Here is a 22045-nt window from a genome sequence, read left to right on the forward strand (position 1 = left end):
TTTTGGGGAAGGAAACTTTCCTAGAGCACTCTTGAATTCTTTGTGGAACCTGGGCATCAGTTGGACTGGAGCTTTAGGGGATGAATCTGTGATAACTCACGAATTTTTATTCTATCTTCAAAGAAAATAATGTGACAAAGGACAGGAAGCCTAATTCTCCTGGTACCATTAAATTACAGTGTACTTAAAAGAAAATTTCTTAGCATCTTTGTAAAACAATGATACTAGTACTTGTAGCAAACTTAAGAGTTGTGAGGGACAAACAAGATGATGTCCATGAAATATTTGATAAAGTATTTGTCACCCAATAAGTGACTTTTTGAGCAAGTTACTTGACTTTCTGTTACTCAGTCTCTGCATCAGTAATATGGGGTGATTGTTTTATTTTGGGTTATTGTAATGATTATATGGGGAAAAGGTGCATGTAAAACATTTTAGGATCTGGCACAAAGTAAGTGTTCAGTGAATGTTAACTTTGTTGTTATTGTTGTATTTATTATTTATTATGTTCCTAGGATATATACACAGATTCTTTGACCTCATCTTCTTAGCTTTATTTATTTATTTATATTTCAAGGGTGAGGGAAAGGGGGACAAAATTAAAGCACATGAAATGGAGAGAAATAAAGTAGTCATTTATATGGTACTTAGGGCATTTCATCTAGAGATAGAGTAGACCAGGGTAACTGATGAAGACCTTATGTGGACTAAGGCCCAAACTGGACTTCAGGAATGGATGTTTTGAGAGCACCGAATCCTAACCACTAGACCACCAGGGAGCATTAGGAATGGATGTTTTGAGATAGAACGAGGGAAATGAAAGACATCTTAGGAAAGAGAAATAGTATGAGCACAGTTCTAAGAAGGGGAATGAGGTTAGTGTGTAAGAAGGTACAAGTGAGCAAGGTAACTTTTTGCTTTCAAAAGTGAAATGTAATTACTAACCCTGTATACGTTTGTTCCTTTGAGCCATAAGATTAGCAGGAAGGAGATTCATTCTAATGCTACTGTGTTCCTTCTTGAAGGGTATTCCTAGGGGAAGGACGTAGGGATATGTAGCTTCTAAGATTCAGTGTTTCTGATAGTGATGGTATCACTGTTTCTGGAATGACAGGAGGTTTGTTCTGAACGTTTTCCGTTTTTCTCACTGCCTTTTGCCATAGAAATGTAAATTGAATGTTTCTAGACTTGTTCATAAGGCAAGTACAGCTCAAATAATGGACATTTGCAGCAGTGAAGTTTTACACTCTTTCCATTTTATATTCTTTGCCATTTGAAAACTTAGCTGAAGAGAGGTTAATCAGGAAGATGCAAAAACAATTGAGAACCATCTAAATATTTAAAAGAGAGTGAAATAAGTTAATGTTTTTATATATATAGAAGAGACCAGGATGGTTAATTGTTTATTTATATAATTCACATACCATACAATTCACCCACTTAAAGTTAGTGACTTTTACTATATTCATAGAGTTGTGCAGCCTTCATCACAGTCAATTTAAGAACATTTTAATGACCCCACAAAGGAACCTGGTATCCACTCTCAGACACTTCTCATACACCCCCCCATAGCTTCTAGCTCTAGATGGTCAGTTATATGCTGCTTCTCGCTATGGATTTGGACAGTTTATATGAATGAAATAATACAGTACATGGTCTTTTGTGAGTGGCTTCTTTCACTTAGCATAATACTTTCAATGTTCATCTGCGTTGTAGCATGTACTATTACTTATTCCTTCTTATTGCTGAATAATATTCCATTGTGTGGATATACCACATTTTGTTTATCCATTCAGCAGTTGGTAGATATTGGGGTTGCTTCCACCTTTTGGATGTTATAAAGAATGCTCCTGTGAACATCCATGTACATGTTTTTGTGTGTACAGTTTTACTGGACAGTCACACTCATTTGTTTGCATTTTGTCTGTGGCTGCTTTTGTGCTACAATGGCAGAGTTGACTAATTGCAACTGAGATGATATGGCCTGCACAGCCTAAAATAGTTGCTGTTTGGCTCTTTAAAGAAAAAACTTGCTGACCCTTGGAATACAAAGTTCTGCATCCAGTAAAATATTAGAAAATGTTATTAAACAAATAGGAAATATGTTAGACTAAAAATCATACAAAATAGTGTATACTCTGATTTTAGCTGTGTAAAAAATTGTAAATATGTGAGCATAGCAAAGAGACTAAAAAGAAATACACTAAAATAATAACAGTGATCTTTGGATTGTGGATTTATGGCTGATTTATAGCTGATGCAGAGAATCTAAAGAAGTTACATTTTACAAAAAGGGCATGTATTATTGTTATAGCCCGAGATAAATAGAAACATTTGGTGGTCAGCAATAAAGATATTTAGGATGATTTTTTTCAACTAAATTCATTTTTCTGTTTCTCTGTTTTTTATATTCTTATGAACACATACGTATAAGAATCCCTTTTTTCAACTATAAATGGCATGTATCTTTATTTCCTTGGGAAGTGATCTTAAAAGTGATGTTTAATACAGTGTCTTATATGTGATGGGACAGTGAATACTCAGTAAGTTGTTGTTAATCGAGTTTCCATTTATGACTTCCTAGTTAATTTTTTTCCACAAAATTTAATAGATTACACTGTTGGGTCTAGGAGTATTTTATTTATTAGGTAAATTTTACTGAAAATCTTGTTTATTAACATAGTTAATAGCATGAATTTAATTTTTAATACTGTATTTAACATTATACTTAAGAGGATGCACACTTAGTCCCAAGTTAATTTTTTTCTTTTCCTATAGCTTGATTAAGGCTTCCAGCTCTGTGTTCTTTATACTCAACCCCTAAAATAGGTGAGTGTGTCTCCTGTGTGTCCCTCTATGTAAGTTATTCTTTGTATTTGGAGATAAGATTTTTTTTATAACATCTGCGTTGTTGACCTCTTTGAAGCATTGGGACACAGGATGTAGAACTGGTTGGACTTCATATGTGGAGTTGTAGTTGACTAAATATCATTTCCTTTACTATGGCTATATAAAACTGCATGCCTAAATTTTTCTTCATTTCCACCAATTTGTTTATAACTTTCACAAGTCAGAAGGTTTCATGTTGTTAAGGTGTAGCAGAGAAAACACTGAATTGAAGATTAGGAACCCTAATTTTTTTTGTTAACAAAGCCTTGGTCTCACTAACTATATAATCTAGAATATGTAATTTACATTCTGGCTCTGTAATTATAGGGGCTGCTGGTAATTATTTCATATCTCTTTCAGTTCTAAATTACTAAGAGTCCCTGGTCAGGTTGGTACTAATCTTGATCTGTTTTCAGTCATACCTCCTCTTCAAAACACTCACTCACATCCTCTGTCACACCTCACATTTTGAATACCATTTGAGGAGTTATTTTTATAGTGTGTGAGGTTGCTAATTAGATTTAATTTACTTTGGAATTAAAGTACTCCTCTCGTCTGTTGTTTTACTAGTAGGGGATCTTAGAGTTGGATGATGATAACTTTATTTAAACTTACATTTTTACGTGGTCAGAAAGGATGCATGACTTCAAACGTGAAAGACATTTACTAGATTAATCTTTCTCTATAGTTAAAAAGTCTTATGTCAATGAAACTTTAACATTTTTATCTGATTATCCAAACTATTGCTATTCTCTGTGGATTACTGAAAACAATAAGTCTGTGGTTTTATAAGTCTACTACTTAAGGTTTTGTGAAATGTAAGTATGTCCACCATGGATGATTTCAAGCTATGAGCATGAAGGCACTGAACGTGAGCCTAGGAAGGAGATGTGCACGTTGGCTCTCCCACTTCTGCACCCGACAGGGGCGATGTCCAGCCAAGAGAATGGAGCATACAGATTAGTGACCATGAAGTAATGAAACTTGTTTCCTCATATGGTTGCTAATATTGCTCCTGTGAAAGAGGAATTCTCCATATATTTTTGAGGATTAATTTAAATTTAATGTAAGTTCAGGAATGTTGTGAATCAAGCAGTTTTGTTATTTTATACTCGATCCTTATAACTAAATCCTTAAGGTAGATTTTAAAAGGGAAACAGGTACTTTGGGGAGAGAGTTACAGTAATATGAAGTATTTATGAGCAAATTGAGACTAGAAGAAGGGGAAATCTTGTAATGGGTTTAGGAGCAAGTTTACAATTCTGTGCCTTTAAAATATTGCTCAAATTCAATTTTAGGCTGAATCTTTTGACACCAGCAAAGTACTCCATCAAGAACTCTTGAAGGATGGAAACATATAAAGATTTTTGTATTTTAAAGAGTATATTATTTATAATAGTGAATTCTGAGGAGGAAGTTACTGTCTGATTCAGTGACTCAAGGAAAAAATTTTTTTTCACAGACAGGCCGCCTGCTTTCAGCAAAAGATTTCTGTGGGTCAGTTGATCAAAAACCTTTTAGTGGAATAAAACTTTCCTCAAAATTCCCTCAAAGATGGTTGTCAAAATCTACCCAGAAAAACTAGAACTCATACTATAAGGATTAAAAAAAAAAGTCTCATTTTTCTATGTAGGAAATAAAAGACCATCTATAGGAGAGTTACACATATAATTTTATACAATTGGTTATTATATTGCCCTTACTGATTAGTATATATTTAAAAAGCTTTTATATATGTGTGTTTGTGTGTATGTACACACATATACACACATATATACTATGCAGTATACAGTATACTGTGTCATTCTTAACTGTTTTAAATAAGATCTTAGTAGTCATTTTTGTAAAAAAATAATATAGCATCAGTAATACAACATTTATCGTAGAATTGTTTCAGTGGGAAGATCAGTTTTTACTTTTATTATTTTGACATAAAGGACCTTTTCCAGGAAAGTACTGTGCTGAGTGTGTGAAGATTGCCTCTACCAAGGGGGCACCCGCTTCTCTAGTTAGGCAAGTCTATGTGACGACTCTTGCGCGTACCATGCTCTTTCCCCTCTTTGGCTTGTTCCTATGTCCTTCCTTTCCCCCTTTAAATACTGCTTACTCATCAAGATTTTTTTTGAAGTGTGGCCTCTTTAATTAATATTTTTTGACTTATGACATAGCACTTGAATGAACCTCTACTTATTTATGGGTGTGATTATTGTCAACAAGACTTTAAGCTGTTTTTGGGATGGTACCAATTCTGTACTACTGTAGTAGAAATTCTCTTAATTTAGCTTTAGTTAGCCAGCATTTTCCATTCCCTTTGTAAGACACACTGACTCATACCCCTAGCATTAAAGCTAGGCTGATAGACTACTTTCTGGTACTTCTGTCCACTTCTGTCCCCACCTTTTGAGTTTTAAGCTTATTAAAAGTCAGTTGTAGATTCTTGGGCCCAGAAAATCTGATACAGTTGGTCTGTAGTGTGAGCTGAACATGAGTGATTTAGAGGAGGAAGATAATCAAACATGTTAAAAAAAAAAAAACAAAACGGCAGTTGTATTTGTTTCTGAACCTGTGGACTCCAGTTAAACTTTTTATGATAATCATATAATTTAATTTACTCCTACATAGTTTGAAGAAGTATGAGAATAGCAGGGTAATTCCTATGAAAATTAGGTCACTTGCTTTGGAATTTACTTAAAGCTAGCTAATAAATAGGTTGCAATTGAATTAGGCGTGTAGAGGACAACTATAAAATATTGGTGAAAAGCCTTGAAGGCTCTGCTTTTGGATTTATTCACAAATGTCTTTAGTTGTTGCACCATTTAAAAGAAACTGGAAACCGTAACTTCCTAAGTGTGAGAAAGGTTTTTTTCAAGACAAAAGCCACATTAATATCACTTAGCAAAACCTTAATCAAAGGTCTTATCTTAGTCTTGCACATTGAAAGGTCTATATAAGTTAAAATGAAATACATTTGTTTCCCTCTTTTGATCAAATATTTTGATTTACTTACCAATTACCACTTTTCCATGGACTCTGTTCCTGTGTGTATGTGTGTTGGGATGGGTATTTGGTTAATCATAGATTCTTAAAGCTGTAAGTGTCCCTAGAGGAAAATCTGGGAGGTAACTTGGCTTGCTGAATTTCACAACTAATGAAATGGTGTATCTTTTACTTGAATCAAAAACAGATATGCCAGTGCTTTTTACTGCAGTACTTAATTGATTCTGATGTGTTTTTCTGTTACTGGTGATGAGCTGTATACTGCTTAGAATAGATGGAACCAGTGAAGCAATTTATATAATCTCAGTCTCAGCCCACGTATTTGGGACGTTCATTCCCTTTGTTAGGCATTAACATTTAGTAGCTTTGTGGTTTAGAGAGGCAAAAAGAGCTTCTCGTTATATGTCCTATTTCAGAACTTTAAAGAGCAAAGAAGCAACGGTTGTATGTGCTTCACATGGCCATTCTCTAAGCACCTGTTAACAGTGCTCTGACCCTGAAAGAAGAATCAATAAATCAGTATGTATTGAGCGCCTCCAGTGTTTAACGTATTATTTTACCATTGGGGATACCACTGTGAATAAAATGAACACAGTGGAATAAAACAGACAAAATCCCTGACTTCCTGAGATTTTTATCTCAGCAATTGAATTATTTAACTGTAGGCTCTAAGTGCTATAAAAAGTGAAAAATTTGCTATTGTAAGAATATGTAACCAGAGATCCCAACCTAGTCTGAAGGAATAATGCGGAGGGTGAGGGTCAGCGAAGGCTGCTGTGTGGAATTGACATTTTAGATGAACTCTGAAGTATAAATGGGAATTGTCAAGGGAATGTGGGGGAGAGAAGATAAATTTGTGGAGACTGGATGGGGTGAGCAGACTTGGCAGAGGAATTAGTCTGTCCTGAGACATTGAGATAAGAACAGAATGAAAAGGAAAGGAGTGGAGCACGTGATGAAGAGGGAATAAGCAAGGTCCCACATGTGCAAGATCTTGGAGAAAGCATTCATATTTAGCCCTAAGATCCATGGGAAGTCATTAAAGGGTTTTTAAAGCTATTGTTTTGTATTATATTTTTAAAAAGATCACTCTGACTGTTCTATGGAAAATAAAATGGAGGGAAGACAGGGTGGATGTGGGAGACCAATTAAAAGCCAGGAATAAGATGCTGGTGTTAAGAGATGAAGATAAAGCATGGTAAATATATGTTCAGAGAAGTACACTTTATAGTTTGACTTTTGCTTTTGTGCTTTAATTAAGACTTCATTGCATGTTTGCATTCCTAGTTAACCACCGTAATTCTTGCAACCATCCTATCCAGATATATAAGCTTCTGGCGCCTACTATAATTTTATGTTTTCAGGGTAGGGTTGAAAAATCACTTACTTTCTTGGTCATGTAGGAAGTGTGCTCTCATTTTTAAATATAAGAAATGAAAGCTTCTAAGTAGTAATAAAATGAAATGTAGGTAGTAGGATGCATTGTGTAATAATCCAGGTGTTTTTATTAGAATAGGAATCATGTAGGGGAATATTTTAAACAAAGTGAAAAAGAGCCTTGACTGTAGGCATAATTTAAGAGTGATATTTAGAGCTCTAGTAGAAAGCTACATGTGGATCAATAGAACAAAGTGTGGCTGTTACATAAATTGAATGATTTTTGAATTTGTATTTAAATTCCATTTTACATATTAATCATACACCATAATTTTAGAGTACTTCATGGCCATGAAAATGTTTTCAAATTTTATTAAGACAAATACTGCTAGAAATTGTTAGTAGGTATTTTTTTAATTTATAAATGAGAAGCCATACTACTGTTGCTCTTACCTTCCTAACCTAGAAAATTTCTTTTGAGCTCAGATTTATGTTAGATTTGCATGTATTCAGTGGAAATGAGTCAAGCAGAGGGAAAATAATGACCTTGGACAGAGATAGAGAATACTGTGTTCTCTGTTTTCTCCACCTTCAATATATTTATATATTAAAAATAAAACTCTATATTTAAAACTTAATTTTTATGTATTTGCATTGCTTGTTAACTTTCACTTATTTTAAATTCCTTGCATCCTCTGTAATGAATTGAGATAGGTTTTAAAAGGCCTTCAAAATTAATGCATTTTATTTTGTTTGAAAATTTTAATAAATTCTATAAATAGCACTGTGCCGTGAAACAGAATACATGCAACTTGAAAGAGTATATATTCTGCTTTCTTCTAAATTTGTTAGAATGAATCCTTTATGGGTTAAATGAGCCAGTGGCCTATACTAAGTAAATTTTGTTTTTATAAAATTTTCAAGTTTGGATGATTTTGCACAAATAATCCATGTAAAGATTTTTGAAAGATACACAGATTCTGACTTTCTTTTTAAAATAAGAAAAAGAGGCTCTAGAGACTTCTAGGTTTAAGTCTTATTTCACGTTTTATGTTGAGGCTGAGTATTGTTACCAAGTTTAGTGTGTGGTATAAAACTTTGCTCTTATATTCTAAATAATGGTAACCCTTCCTCAGATACTTGAGTTCAGGTTACCTTTATTTTTGTTAAATTGATTAGTGTTCATGTACTTAAAATTTACTCTTTCTTTCCTTGTATATAGCAAAATCATAATTGAGCATTAAAAATTATATGAATGTTAATACTTTGTTTTTATTTTAAAACAGCCATCTGTTATATTTCTCAATGCCATCATCGCCTTTAAAAGTTTTATCTCATAAGACAATACTCAGGTTAACTTATTCACTAGCTTCTTTATTGTACCTGTATGGGTAATCAGCATAGTGAATTATGGTGTACTTTCTTTTGCTCCCCCATTGCCCAGCATGTTCATGAATAGATTCTGTCTTCTGTCTATTTGGTCTGTTCCTAAAGGGGTGTATTAATTTTAGTGCTGGTTTACGGAAAACAGCATTGAAAAAAGTGTTTGTTTAAAAGTGTCACTTAATCCAAAGAGAAGTATAAAGTGTTTTTGATTTATCTGTTATATTTGTTTTCTGTTTCACTAATGTACTAAATTAGCAATGTTTTTTGAGGTCTGTTGCTTTTGAGATACAGTAGTAGGTAACTTAATAAAATAAGTAACCACCATTTTCATGCGTAAGTGTGGTGTTTTACATCATTCTTTAAATCATTTCCATGTGACTATATTTATTTTGAATAGTCAGGTTTTTAAGTACTTATATATGCAAACAGAAACCAGTCAGGTTCATACCAAAGGTGTTTGATTCAGAACTTGGGCTGTATAGCTTAAAAAACACTGGAAAATTCAGAAAGAGTTCAGAGGGAATGAAGAAATGTCTCAAACATTCTTTTAAAAGCAAGCAAAAACATTTTGAACTGCTAATGTATTATTATGTCTGAGATGAGAAGTTGCATGATATACCTGTTGTCAGGCTCATTTCACATTTAACTGGATTCTTTTTCCTATTTATTTTAAGCGCTTAGATAGTACTTTCAACCTTCAGCACATAAAATACTTCCGATAATACTGTTCGAGGGTTGAGGTAGATTTGATGTACCTTGGGTCTTGTGAAAGGGAATGTTAAGATGTAATAGTAATTAAATGAACAAATATCAGTATGAATAAATTCAGCCTCTGATAATCATGTTGTCTTTCAGTAGTCATTAAGTAAATTTATATTTTTGATTAAAAACATTTATATATTGTTTATTTACTGTGTTTTTTATAAGGTCAAAAGAAATAGACTGGCAACCTTATTTTACTACACGTATTGTAGATGATTTTGGCACACACCTACGAGTATTCAGAAAGGCTCAACAGAAGATAACAGAGAAGGATGATCAAGTGAAAGGTAAGATCTTTATTCCATTTGAAAATTAAGATTTTAAAATCTACTTTTCTTTATCGTTCTGTATATCTTGAATTGTTCCTTCTTTGTCTAGGTACAGCAGAAGATCTAATAGATACCTTCTTTGAAGTTGAAGTTGAAATGGAGAAGGACGTTTGCCGTGATCTAGTGTGTACTTCTCCCAAAGATGAAGAAGGTTTTCTTTTTAATTTAACTCTTTGGACAACAGTAACTATTCATATTGGTTGGAGACAAGTTAGCAGAACCAGTGAACAAATATAAGGGTGAAATTGTTCTTACAGGATAGGCAGTATAGTAGAGACACAGTTCCTATTCATTTTATTTTATTTTTTTAACTCTTTAAAGTAGTTCCCAGATTCTTTTCTCATTTTTAAAGGTCATCTTTCAATTTAAACATGGCAATTAAAGATTACTTCTCTTGTCTTCTTTTAAAGTATAGTAAGCACAAACATCTTATAATTGTAAATTTTAGTTTTTTGATCTATGGTAATTTATCTTTCCCTTGAATTTATTATTTATATTTCAAGAGTACACCTGTTACCCTAAAATATTTTCTACAGGAATGATTATAATAATTTCAAATAAAATTCATACAGTTGAATGTACTTGTCTTTTTTTAATTGAAGTATAGTCAGTTACAGTATGTCCATTTCTGGTATACAGCATAATGTTTCAGTCATACACATACATACATATATTTGTTTTCATATTCTTTTCCTTTATAGATTACTACAAGATATTGAATATAGTTCCCTATGCTATACTGAAGAAATTTGTTTTTTAATCTATTTTTTATATAGTAGTTAATATTTGCAAATCTCAAACTCCCAGTTTACTCCTTCCCCCAACTTTTCCCCTGGGACTTGTCTTTTCTTTGTGAGAGGTTTTACCAGATAAACTTTAGCTGAGGATATTGTCTTTTCTTAATTTTACAGTGACTAAAAGTTTGTACTACTTGGCACATTTTTTTGATTAACAGGATCAGCTACAGAATTATATTCCCAAAAGTGTCAGCATATGAACAACTACAGAAAAGCATTCCTAGTTGTGGAAATTGTTTTCTTAGAGTTTTTAAAAATTGTGCCCAACTTTTTAATTTCTTTGCCTTCTTTTTCAGTTTTTTCTTTCCTTTTTATATTTATTGTGCACTTCAATTTTTAATTTCCACTTCATTAGCACTGATATGAAAAAACTAAATGTAAGAAATAGATACAGTGTGCAGTCCTTTTATGAAAATCACGGCCTCCTCAGTCAGTAAAATAGAAGAGCATACTCTTTTCATTATTACCTGCCAAGATAGTGGACATTCTTTCTTGAAGGAAGAATTACAAGTATATTTTAAAATGTGCAAAGATAATGTGTGGTAAAAGTATAAAATACACTGTACAACTAAAACTTTTGGGGGGAAATACTTTTGTAAAGAAGTTTCTTAGCAATTCAAAATGTGGGGTAAACTGAGCAAAATAAAATAATATATTAGTTTGATTAATGAATAGTTGCTATTTGGAGAAAAATGGAAGAATTTTTAATGAATATTGATTAATTACTAAGATAATCTGTTATGATTAGAAACTGCTTATTTCTACCTTTGTGTTCCACATCAAGAGTAAGTGGAGACTTCCTATTTTCTAATGTTATTATAGCTACTTTTTTTTAATTTCTAGGATTCCTAAGGGATTTGTGTGAGGTCTTACTATATTTATTGCTACCTCCTGGAGATTTCCAGAACAAGATCATGCGATACTTTGTCAGGGTAAGCTTAAATTTATACCAAATAAATGGCTATGAAGAACCTTAGAGTGGTAATTCTCAAAATTTTTGATCTTAGGACCCTGTTAACAGTCCTAAAAATTATTGAGGACTCCAGAGAGCTTCTATTAATGTGGGTTTTATCTGTCAATATTTATTTACCATGTTATAGATTAAAACTAAGAAATCTTGGAACACAAGAATACACAAGTATGCATTCCATTAGTGATATCACACCATCATGTTCCTTTTTGAAAACATCATTGTATGCTTGTCTCCCCCTACCCTCTAGAGGTTCCTTGAGAACTACCCGAGTTAGGTCCTTGGATTTTTGGTAAAGATCTGCTTTAAATTTTCTTTAATATAGCTATACCTATAAATTTACCTAAATTAGGCTAATTAAAATAACAGTTCAGGGTAGACATTTTTTAAAAATCTGGGTAGCTGAGATTGTATTTCTTGTCATTGGAAAATAAATAAGTTAGATGAGAACAGCAGTCTTGGACTTACTTGTTCCCAGGTATTAACCTTTAAAATTCTATGTACAGGTATGAAGGAATAGCATTTTGGTTTTGGCTGCTGATTATAATTGAGAAATGCTACCTTCATTGGCCCTTATCCTGGTTGAATGGGTAAAATGAAAGTTTGTAATTTTTCTCAAAATGAAAGCTTGTGATCTCTTTAGTCTACCATTCTGCAAAACATATATACCAATTTCTAAGATGTGCTTTTGTGCTTGTTTGTTATTATTTAAGCAGTATCACACGATTTCCTAATACTTAACTTGAGTTCAGGGTAATGGTACTGTGAATCGAGTAGAAAATGCTTGATTTTGTTGGGAAGAGTCTGATACATTATAATGAAGACCAATTATTTGCGCTGGTCATTATCAAGGGAGGTAAATACCTGGCATGTCTATCACTAGATTCACATCTGCCACTAAAGGAGGATACTGCTAATCAGTCATCACACTCATTCATGGTGATTGCTATTTGGCAGCAGAGTTTTTGTCTGCCTAGTACCGCGCATAGCCACTGTTAGGCAGTATCTCAGCAGCATTGCGCATGGCTAACTATGCTTTCCGTCTTGAAACTGTCTTTTCTTGTGGCTGTCTTCTTTTTTGTCCTCCTTTGGTCTCTTTTTTAGTCACTTTTATATGCTTTAATTCCTCTTCTGCTTAACTTTTAAATATCCAGGTTGTTCAGTTCTGGGCCCTCTTCTTGCTCATTCATCCCTATGGCTTTAAACACCATCCAAATGTGAATAACTTCCAAATTTATATCTTTAGTCCAGACTTCTCTTGTGATTGATTCATAGCCCTTTTAAACTTTAAATGCCCCAAATGGAAATCTTATTCTTGCCTCCATATCCTGTCTGCCTTTTATAAGTCTTTTCTCCATCCCAGTAAATGGAATGACCATCCAGCAGATTTTTAAAATCTCATATCCTTTCAGAGGCTAACAATAAGACTGCATGATGTGGCTTTGTTTACCTCTCTGACCTCCATCCCATGTAGTCACTGTATTCAACCATACTGGCTTTCTTCTCCACAAGTGCCATTTTCTCCCCACCGTAGAGTTATCTCATACTCTTTTTTCTTTCTCTGCTCAGAATGATTCCACTTCTTCTCTTGGCTAAATTGTATTCATCCCTCCTATCTCACTTCCTCAAAAATGCCAACACTCTAAAAGCCCCCTCTTAATTCCCTGTTACTAGATAAGTAAGTACTGTTTTCCTTCATGACATTTACCATATTTTAAAATGATAATTTGGTTGTTGCATTTACTTTCTTGATGCCTCTTTCTCCAGTAGAACTGTAAGTCTCATAAGTTCAGGGGCCATATCTATATTTATCATTATTGTGTACATAGTGGTTATTGTAGTGCCTGGCACATAGCAGATACCCAGTCAGAGAATCAGTTCTAATGCAAAAGGAAACCTATTTGTTCTTCTTACTGGCTGTGGTACACATGCTACTGCAACTCCTTAAAAGATTAAACTGACTCTTGGGAGACATGAATGAAGTTCTGTCCTGTTACGTGAGATTATAGTTTAAAATAAGTAGGATTGTTTAAAGAGCAAATATGTTTTGCCATAGACTGCTCTTCTAGACCAATATTGCATTTCTTTTTGGTTAAATCTAATTGAGTGAGTGTAATTGTAGAGCACTACATTCAGCAAATCAGGTTTTTTTTTCACTTTAGCTTGATAGTTCTTTATCATTTTTCTTTTGTTGATAATTAAAGTCCCCAGAAGACATTTTGTTGAGATTAAATAACAGATTAGAGAGCTCTTAGTTCTTTCCTTTATATGACTTCTTTGCACAGAGTGTACAGATCATAGTATTTGACTGAGATAGTTGCTATTTTTTGCCTCTGCTTTCTTCCATTACCATCCATGTTTCATTGATTTAAAGATTCATGGCCTCAATGACTTTGTATCTTTTAATCCTTCATATTTGGCAGCTGGTGCTTGTCTTCAAGTGTATGGAAATTATATGGAAATTGCTACATATTTTGGAATATTTAGAGCTCTCACTAGGACTCATATAGGAATTGTTGAGTCATATGATTACATCTTGACTAACCAGACTTACTTTATGAGACAAATTAGGAGATCAAAGTAGTTTTCTGAGACAGATCGACTATTTGCATTTACTAATAAGCACTAAAGTTTTCAAAAAATTTTCCCCACATTTTTCTCACTTTGGAAAGAAACTTTCATGAAACACTTTTTTGTTTGCAAATTTTCTCCTTACAAAGTATTTTAAAATTTGAGCATATGTGGCCAGCTGTGTAATTTGAAGGAAGAAATTATGTAAATAAATGTAATTTTTAAGAAGTTAGAGACGAAAGCTAATCTTGAGAGAATAAGCAATTACATGTAATTTGAGACTATAAGAGATCTCAAAAGACGTTTCAGAAAGTTACTGGGGCTTCCATTAGTGCCTTTTGAAAGTACTAATTCATTATGAGGTAATAGTTGTCGAAGACTTGTACAACTTACAAAAGTAGAATTTATATAAAATATTTCTCTAAAGGAAAATAAAATGAAGGCTGCCTTCTGTGAATTTACACCAGAAAATGGCACAGGTAAATTAGAGATCTGAAAAAGAATAAATAAATTGTACCTTTACTTAGAAAAGGGATACATCCTGTTAAGCTTGTAGCTATTTAGCCTCTCCCGTATTCTTAAGAAATGGTATTTCATAAATTTGGAAATCACAGGCATAAAGGGATGAAGATTAGTAAGAGGTGAAAATACTGTCTTAGTAAAATCATCACTAAATTCTTAGTTTCTCTATTTCCATTCATATAATATATGTCAAATGCCTACCATGTTTACTTCAATGACCTTGAGAAAACGGGAATAAATATTTTTGAAGATAGATAAATCAGTAGGTTGGCTAATCTCATTCATATACAAAAGGTTCCTAGATAGTTGTGGAGTATTAGAGGAGTAAAAGATAGAAAATTACATAGAGATTGGTATGTGATAAATGCCATAAATACAAGGCATGAGTATATTTTAAACATATGAGTGAGAAGTGTTTAGCTAGAATGAACAGGGTTTATTTAATTGGAGAATTAATTCTGTAGTCAGTTCTTGAAGGAGGGGCGGAGTCTTAATAGGAGCACAAACAGCTGCAAAGAATGGGAAGGTATATTCTAAAGAATATTGAGTAATTGTATTAACATGTGTTGTTATTTTTATTGTTTTCTATTAGGAAAAATTTCAAATGCAGACAGGTATAGAGAATAATACAATAGACATTTATGCACCAACAACCTTGATTAACCAATGTTAATATTTTATTGTAGTTGCTCTGTTCCTCCCTTGAAGGCAATCACTATTCCAAGATTGGCATTTTTTCCTTTTCTTTTTTGTTTTCATATTTTTAATACAGAATTTATTTATATATTTAATTTATAATATATATTTATTTTATAATATGTATTTCTTTTCAAAGTGAGAAAAATGGGGAAATTTTTAAAAACTTTAGTTATAAATATTTAATTTATAATATATAAATATAATATATATATTTATATATTTAATATATATATTTAATAGGAATCCATAAACACATACAGTGCCATGTTTTTTGCCTTTTAAAAATGGACATAAATGCTAACATACTAGAGGTATCCTTTTGCTTTTTTCACTCAACTCAGGTTATCATTTGGCCATTTATCCATGTTGATATAGGTGGCTTCATCTCATTTATTTTAACTGAGGTATATTAGCTCATCTTTTTATAGGATCATATCAGTTATCAAGTTTTACTCCTGCCTTTCACATGTACCTTACCTTTCTTAAGTAACAGCATTGTGTTAGGAAATTTACGTTATGTTATTGATATGAGAAATAGATTAAATTTATTTTTCTGTTTTAAAATTTTTGTCCAGGAAATCCTTGCACGAGGAGTTCTTCTTCCATTAATAAATCAACTCAGTGATCCTGATTATATTAATCAATATATCATATGGATGGTAGGTATTTTCTAAAATTACAACTCTTGTTTTTAAAACAGCTCTTTAAAATGTACAAATATAATTCAGAGATCAGAATGATTAAGCAATAATTTATTAAATAAATTAAGTGAAAATATATCTAAAGATAATCTTTATATTTTCAATATTTCAACTTGCTAATATGTTGAATGTACTAGTCGAATTGCCTTTAAGAAAATTCATTGATAAGATAATCTTCCTTACAGTTTTGATGCTGTTATTATTTTTTTAATTAAAAAAAGGATATTTTACTGTCCTGTGTATAGATGATGAATATTTTTAAAAACTGCTATTTGGTTTTAAATATAATTTGTGACCTGAACTACTTAAATAGTATGTACTTTACATTTTATACTAGACAGTGGAGGAAAATACAGAGAAAGAACACTAGATTAAGATTGTGTTCTAGGTCTGTTTCTGTAAGTTGCTTAGTATGTCTGTAAGTTAGATAACTCAGTTTTCTCATCTGTCAGACATGTTGAAGGGTTAGCGGTTATTGAGTTACTAGCTCTGATTTTTTTTCTTTTCTGTTTATATATCTTTTCTGATTTTATATGCTTTTCCTAAATAAATCCATGGTTGAGGAAAAATTATAAATGGACTATTGCTGGAAATACTTTGATAGATACTTCTAGATCTTTGATTCATTTTCTTGAATCTGGAATTTCTTCAGCACAGTGCCTTCTGTTAACTCATTCTAGCTTTCCTAGGAAGTAGCTACTTGATTGTTCTTTGTTTTACCATATCCATTATCAGACTTGCCATTTTTTATTATTGTCATTGCTGCTGCAGTATTTGTCTCTTCCACCAGATTGTGGGTTACCTGCAGGCAGAAGTTGTCTTACTAGCTTTGTGTTCCTAGAGCCTTTCAAGGAGGTCACAAAACTTGATTTTTCATTTCCTTTGTCAGCTTCTTTAGATTTCTGCTAGGTATCAAGAGCTTTTAAAATATGCATATCTGCTTAATTAAAATTAAAAAACAATATCCTTTGGCTAGGAATTTTACTCCTGAAATTTATTCTAAAGTGATAATAAGCAAGTTTGCAACAATCTGTATTTAAGGATAAAAATTGAAATCAATTTGAATGTCTGACATAGAAGAATAGTTGTAATTATGGCATATTGATACAGTGAAATGCTGTGCACCCATTAAAGATGATGGTAGTGTGTCTTTATGGATATGAAAAAGTGTTTATATTTTTATGTGAAAAGGATAACTAAAATGATGTGTGTAGATATCTAATCCTTTAAAAATAAACATGTAAATAATTATATATATATGTATGAATGCCTATAATTCTGATATAATATATATTGCCTGCATAGCATTCCACTATTCCACTATTATAGGCTATTATAATAGCATTCCATTATGTATTACAGAGGTAGGATCATGAAAGTTTTAATTCTTCTCTTTTGTTTATATATTTCACTTTACTTACAAGAAGTATTGGTTATGCAACAAAAAGTAATTTTTTAAGAAGTAGAAAAACAGGTAAATTTAAAAACATTTAAGTAATGAAGTAAGAGTAAATGACAATAAAATTTTTTTGTAACACAAAAATGAGTATCATATACTAACCTTAAACAATCAGGGTACAATACTGTATAATCTTATCTGTAGAATAGAAAAGGATGCATGTTCACCACAATGTTATGGTTATCTTTCAGTCATGGGATTAGAAATTACTTTTATTCCTATTCACATTTTTCTTTAGTTTTCAGTTTTTCTTTTGCTGAGCTTATATTAACTGTATAATTAATTATATGGTAAAAACATTTTGAGAGGGCATAACACATACTCAAAAACAATTCAAACCACCAAATTTTTACTTGTTATCGCCATAGTTGGACTCTTACTATTATTGTGTATGATGGTTGAGTTTTTTTGTTATTTAATGAACAGGAATTGATCACTGTTGTGCTTTGCTATAAAATATCAGGAAATATATTGAAAAGAGGAAAATTTATCAGTAAAGGATCTTTAGCCTACTTTGTTGTGTGCTTTATATTCTTGACATCATTTGTGTGGAAAACTCTTTATGTGTAAAGGTGTTATAAAGATTAAAATTGGCTCAGTTCCTACTCTTTCACTTAGTTAAATTTCATATTAATGATATCTCATTGTATAGTTTCTTTCTTTTTGAAAGGAAAAATTTAGAGCAATGTAATAGTAATATGTATCCTCTGTATATATTGTTTGGTTACCCAACAATAGTTTTAAATTTTTAAGTCATTTCTATATATAGTATGGATGGATTTGCATTATTTGTAATAACTTACTTCTTTTTCTTTTATTATTATTTTTTTAAATTGAAGTATACTTGATTTACAGTGTTGTGTTGGTTTCTGGTATACAGCATAGTGATTCAATTGTATACATATATATATATACACACACACACACACACATATGTATTCTTTTTTATTATAGGCTATTACAAGGTATTGAATATAGTTCCCTGTGCTATACAGTAGGACCTTGTTATTTATCTATTTCATATGTAGGAGTTTGTATCTGCTAATCGCAGTCTCCTAATTTATCCTTCCCATTTTTTTCTTCTATTATTGAAGTAAAAGTTATGTAAAGTTAGAGAAACTGCCAAATGGTCCTCTAAAGTTGTTATAATTTTATACTTCCACTTTGCACTGTTTGAGAGTTTGCTCTCTCCACATTCTGATTAACATTTGGCATTGTCATTTTGTTGTGGTTAACTTGCATATCCCTGATGACTAATGATTTTGATCATATTTTCATAGTTCTGGACTTCTACAATACCCAGTCCTTTGACTCCTTGTTCAGAATGGACAGTATTCAAATTTGGCTATCTTTTCATAGCTCCCTTTACTGTTTTACTTAGCTTAAATTTTATTAGTAGTCATAGTGACTAGTTCCTTCACAGCGTCCTCAACTACTTTTTTCCTCTCTCTCACTCTATTATTTTCTTGGTGAAACCACACTTGGGTTAAATCCAACTTAACCTTCTACTCCATTCCAATACTTAAACAACGAGTGGCTGGAGAAAAAACAGAAAGTAATAGTTATTCATGTCATTACAGTGATTCTTTTAAATTTAGGTCAGAGACTGTCACTTTTCTGCTTAAAACTCTCCAGTAGCTTTTCATTCCATTCAGAGTGAAAGCCAGGATATTTACACTCCCCTACCAGCTTTTCCCTTCATTACCAGTGATCTCCATTACTCTTCTGTGTTTCAGCTCCAGCCATCATGGCTTTCTTGCTGTCATCAGACATTCTGAGCAGGCTCTGTAATTTTTAGTGTGTTACTTATTTTACTTTGTTAATAGTTTGTGACCCACGAGAATTTTAAGTACCACAAGTATAGAGATTTTTATTTTGTTTTGTTACAAACAGTGGGGGTATAGAAAGTTGTGCCTGGCTCAAGGTCGGCACTCAAGATTCTGTTTTCCCTTAAGTGAGTCCCCTTTCCATCTGTTTTTTAAATTTTACTTGCAGATCCGTGATTCTAATTGCAACTATGAGGCCTTTATGAACATTATTAAGTTGAGTGACAATATTGGAGAGCTAGAAGCAGTCAGAGATAAAGCAGCAGAAGAATTACAGTATCTTCGATCTCTAGATACAGCTGGTGATGGTAAGTGATTTATTTAAGCATGAGAATGTTTTACTTCTTTGATGATTACCATATCTTCAAGTGAAACTTTAATTTACCTAAATGTTATTTTATGCTATTAGTTGTTTTCACCTTAACTAAATCTAACTCTTACTATGCTAATATGTGCTGAGAATAAAGCATAATAATTTTCTGAATATGAAACTGTTATTATTGTAATTATCTCTAAAGTTAAGATAACTGGCTTGGTTTAATTTTAATTAAATAATTTCACTGTAAAATTTCAGATTGTTTCTTTTATTAAATAAAATAATTGCTCTATTCATTGGTTATTATGTTAAACTACAATAAGTACATGTTTAAAGTATTCACAAGTAACATTGCCACTTTCTACCTCGTAATCAATTTGTTTGTTTTTAGATATCAACACTATAAAAAATCAAATAAATAGCTTATTATTTGTAAAGAAAGTATGTGACTCAAGAATACAACGGTTGCAGTCAGGCAAAGTAAGTAAAGTACTTTTGAATTAATGTTTAGTTATAAATAGTTCATATTGATTAAAATGTCTACCAAAATGATAAAAAGTAGAATATTAACAAGTGTAGTATTCTACAAAAGAACTTTTAGAAAAAAACTTCTCTTACACAATGTAGTATAAGTATTTGTTAAAGATTAAAACACTGAATGAAAAATTCAGAAGTAATTAAATATTTTCTTTATTTACTCATCTATTATTTATTCAAAATTCAACATTTGTTGAATGTTGTACATTAGGCACCATTTTAGATGGACCTAACAGATGAAAATCTCTCTCACAGAGCTTACATTTTAGCTGCAAAATCAGAAAATAAGCTAATAAATAATTTGATTGATATATAATGTAAAAAAATAAGTAAAATACAACAAAAAGCAAAGGGTCTGAAAGTGTTTTAGATAGGTACTGAAATATGTGGTGACATTTAAGCATAGAGAGATGTGACTAGCATGAGAGAGTTCTGTGAATTTTTTTTTTTTTAATTTTTATTAAAGAATCTGTCAGGCAAAGGTGAGAGCAAATGCAAAGGCCCTGAAATAGGAAAATGCCTGGTGAGTTAGAGGAGGTCATTGTTGCTGATATGGAGTGCATGGGAGGGATCGTGTAGGAATGAAATTGGAGAGGAACCTTGGAGGTAAGATCATATATGGTTTACCTGCCATGGTAGAATATTTTAAAATTCTAATTGTGATAGGAATCCATTGTAGATTTACCCTGGCAAGTGACATGATCTGACATGTGAGTTAAAATGATTACTTTGGATCTTTGTGTTGAACAGATTGTGGTGGAGTGAGGGGGCAAAAATGGAAACTGACAGATCATTTATAAGATTGTTGTTTTAGTTCAGTAAGAGATGTCTGTGCAGAGTTTGTGAGAAGTAACTAGAGACTAGATATAGTGCTAACAGGATTTGCTAATAGATTAAATATGGGGTGAGAAAGAAAATAGGACTCAAGGATGATTCCAAAGTGTTTGGCCTGAGCAACTGCATGACTAGTATTTCTGTTTACTAAAATGGATAAAACTGAGGGAGGAGGAGGTTTGGAAGAGAGGATCAAGTTTTGGATTTTAGTTTGAGATCCCTGTTTAACTTTCAAGTAGACATGCTAATTGGTAAACTTGAGTTCAAGGGAAAGTTTAGTGATGGAACTAAACTTTGAGAATCCTCAGGATTCTCAAGTATTTATTTAAAGTTAGGAGACTTGATGAGGTTACGTAAAAGAGTGAATCCTCAGGATTCTCAAGTATTTATTTAAAGTTAGGAGACTTGATGAGGTTACGTAAAAGAGTAAGTAGGGAGATACCAAGGAGTTAGTCCTGAGGCACTTCAGTTGCTAGAGTTTAAGACAAAGTGGAAGATCTAGCCCAGGAAACAGAGTGAGTGGTAAGATTGAAGAAAAACCTGAGAGTGTGATATCCTAGAACCCAGTTGTAGACAGTGTTTAAAGATTTTTGAGGAATCCCATACTGTTTTCCATAATGGCAGCACCAAACTACATTCTACTCCTGGGTATGTATCTGGAGGAAGCTCTAATTCAAAAGATGCATGCACCCCAATGTTTATAGCGCTATTTACTATAGCCAAGACATAGAAAAAACCTAAATGTTAATTGATAAGTGACTGGATAAAGAAGCTGTGGTATATTTATACAATGGAATACTATTCTGCCATAAAAAGAATAAAATCACGCCATTTGTAGCAACATGGATGGGCCTGGAGATCATCATTCTTAGTGAAGTAACCCAGAAAGAGAAAGAATACCATATATCACTCAAATGTGAAATCTAAAAAAACCCAAAACAAACAACAAAAAACAAGACACGAATGAACTTATTTACAATATAGAAACAGACTCAGTCATAGAAAACAAATTTATGGTTACTGGGAGCAGTGGGGAAAGTGGGTGGTTAAGGGATAAGTTGGGAGTTCAAGAT

At 32.3% G+C, this 22045-nt stretch overlaps 1 protein-coding gene across 3 annotated transcripts in view; it reads left to right on the plus strand.

Moving 5' to 3' along the window:
• Positions 1-22045, plus strand: part of SNX13 (sorting nexin 13) — a 110382-nt gene that overhangs the window by 49430 nt on the left and 38907 nt on the right. For all 3 annotated transcript variants that reach the window (XM_031455005.2, XM_064487521.1, XM_010984650.3), the window contains exons 6-11: positions 9577-9698; positions 9790-9891; positions 11381-11469; positions 15875-15958; positions 19455-19593; positions 19993-20081. In XM_031455005.2, the coding sequence (XP_031310865.1) occupies positions 9577-9698; positions 9790-9891; positions 11381-11469; positions 15875-15958; positions 19455-19593; positions 19993-20081 (625 nt within the window). The remainder of the gene's footprint in view (positions 1-9576; positions 9699-9789; positions 9892-11380; positions 11470-15874; positions 15959-19454; positions 19594-19992; positions 20082-22045) is intronic.

Source organism: Camelus dromedarius, chromosome 7 (genome assembly GCF_036321535.1).
Source record: "Camelus dromedarius isolate mCamDro1 chromosome 7, mCamDro1.pat, whole genome shotgun sequence".
NCBI lineage: Eukaryota > Metazoa > Chordata > Mammalia > Artiodactyla > Camelidae > Camelus > Camelus dromedarius.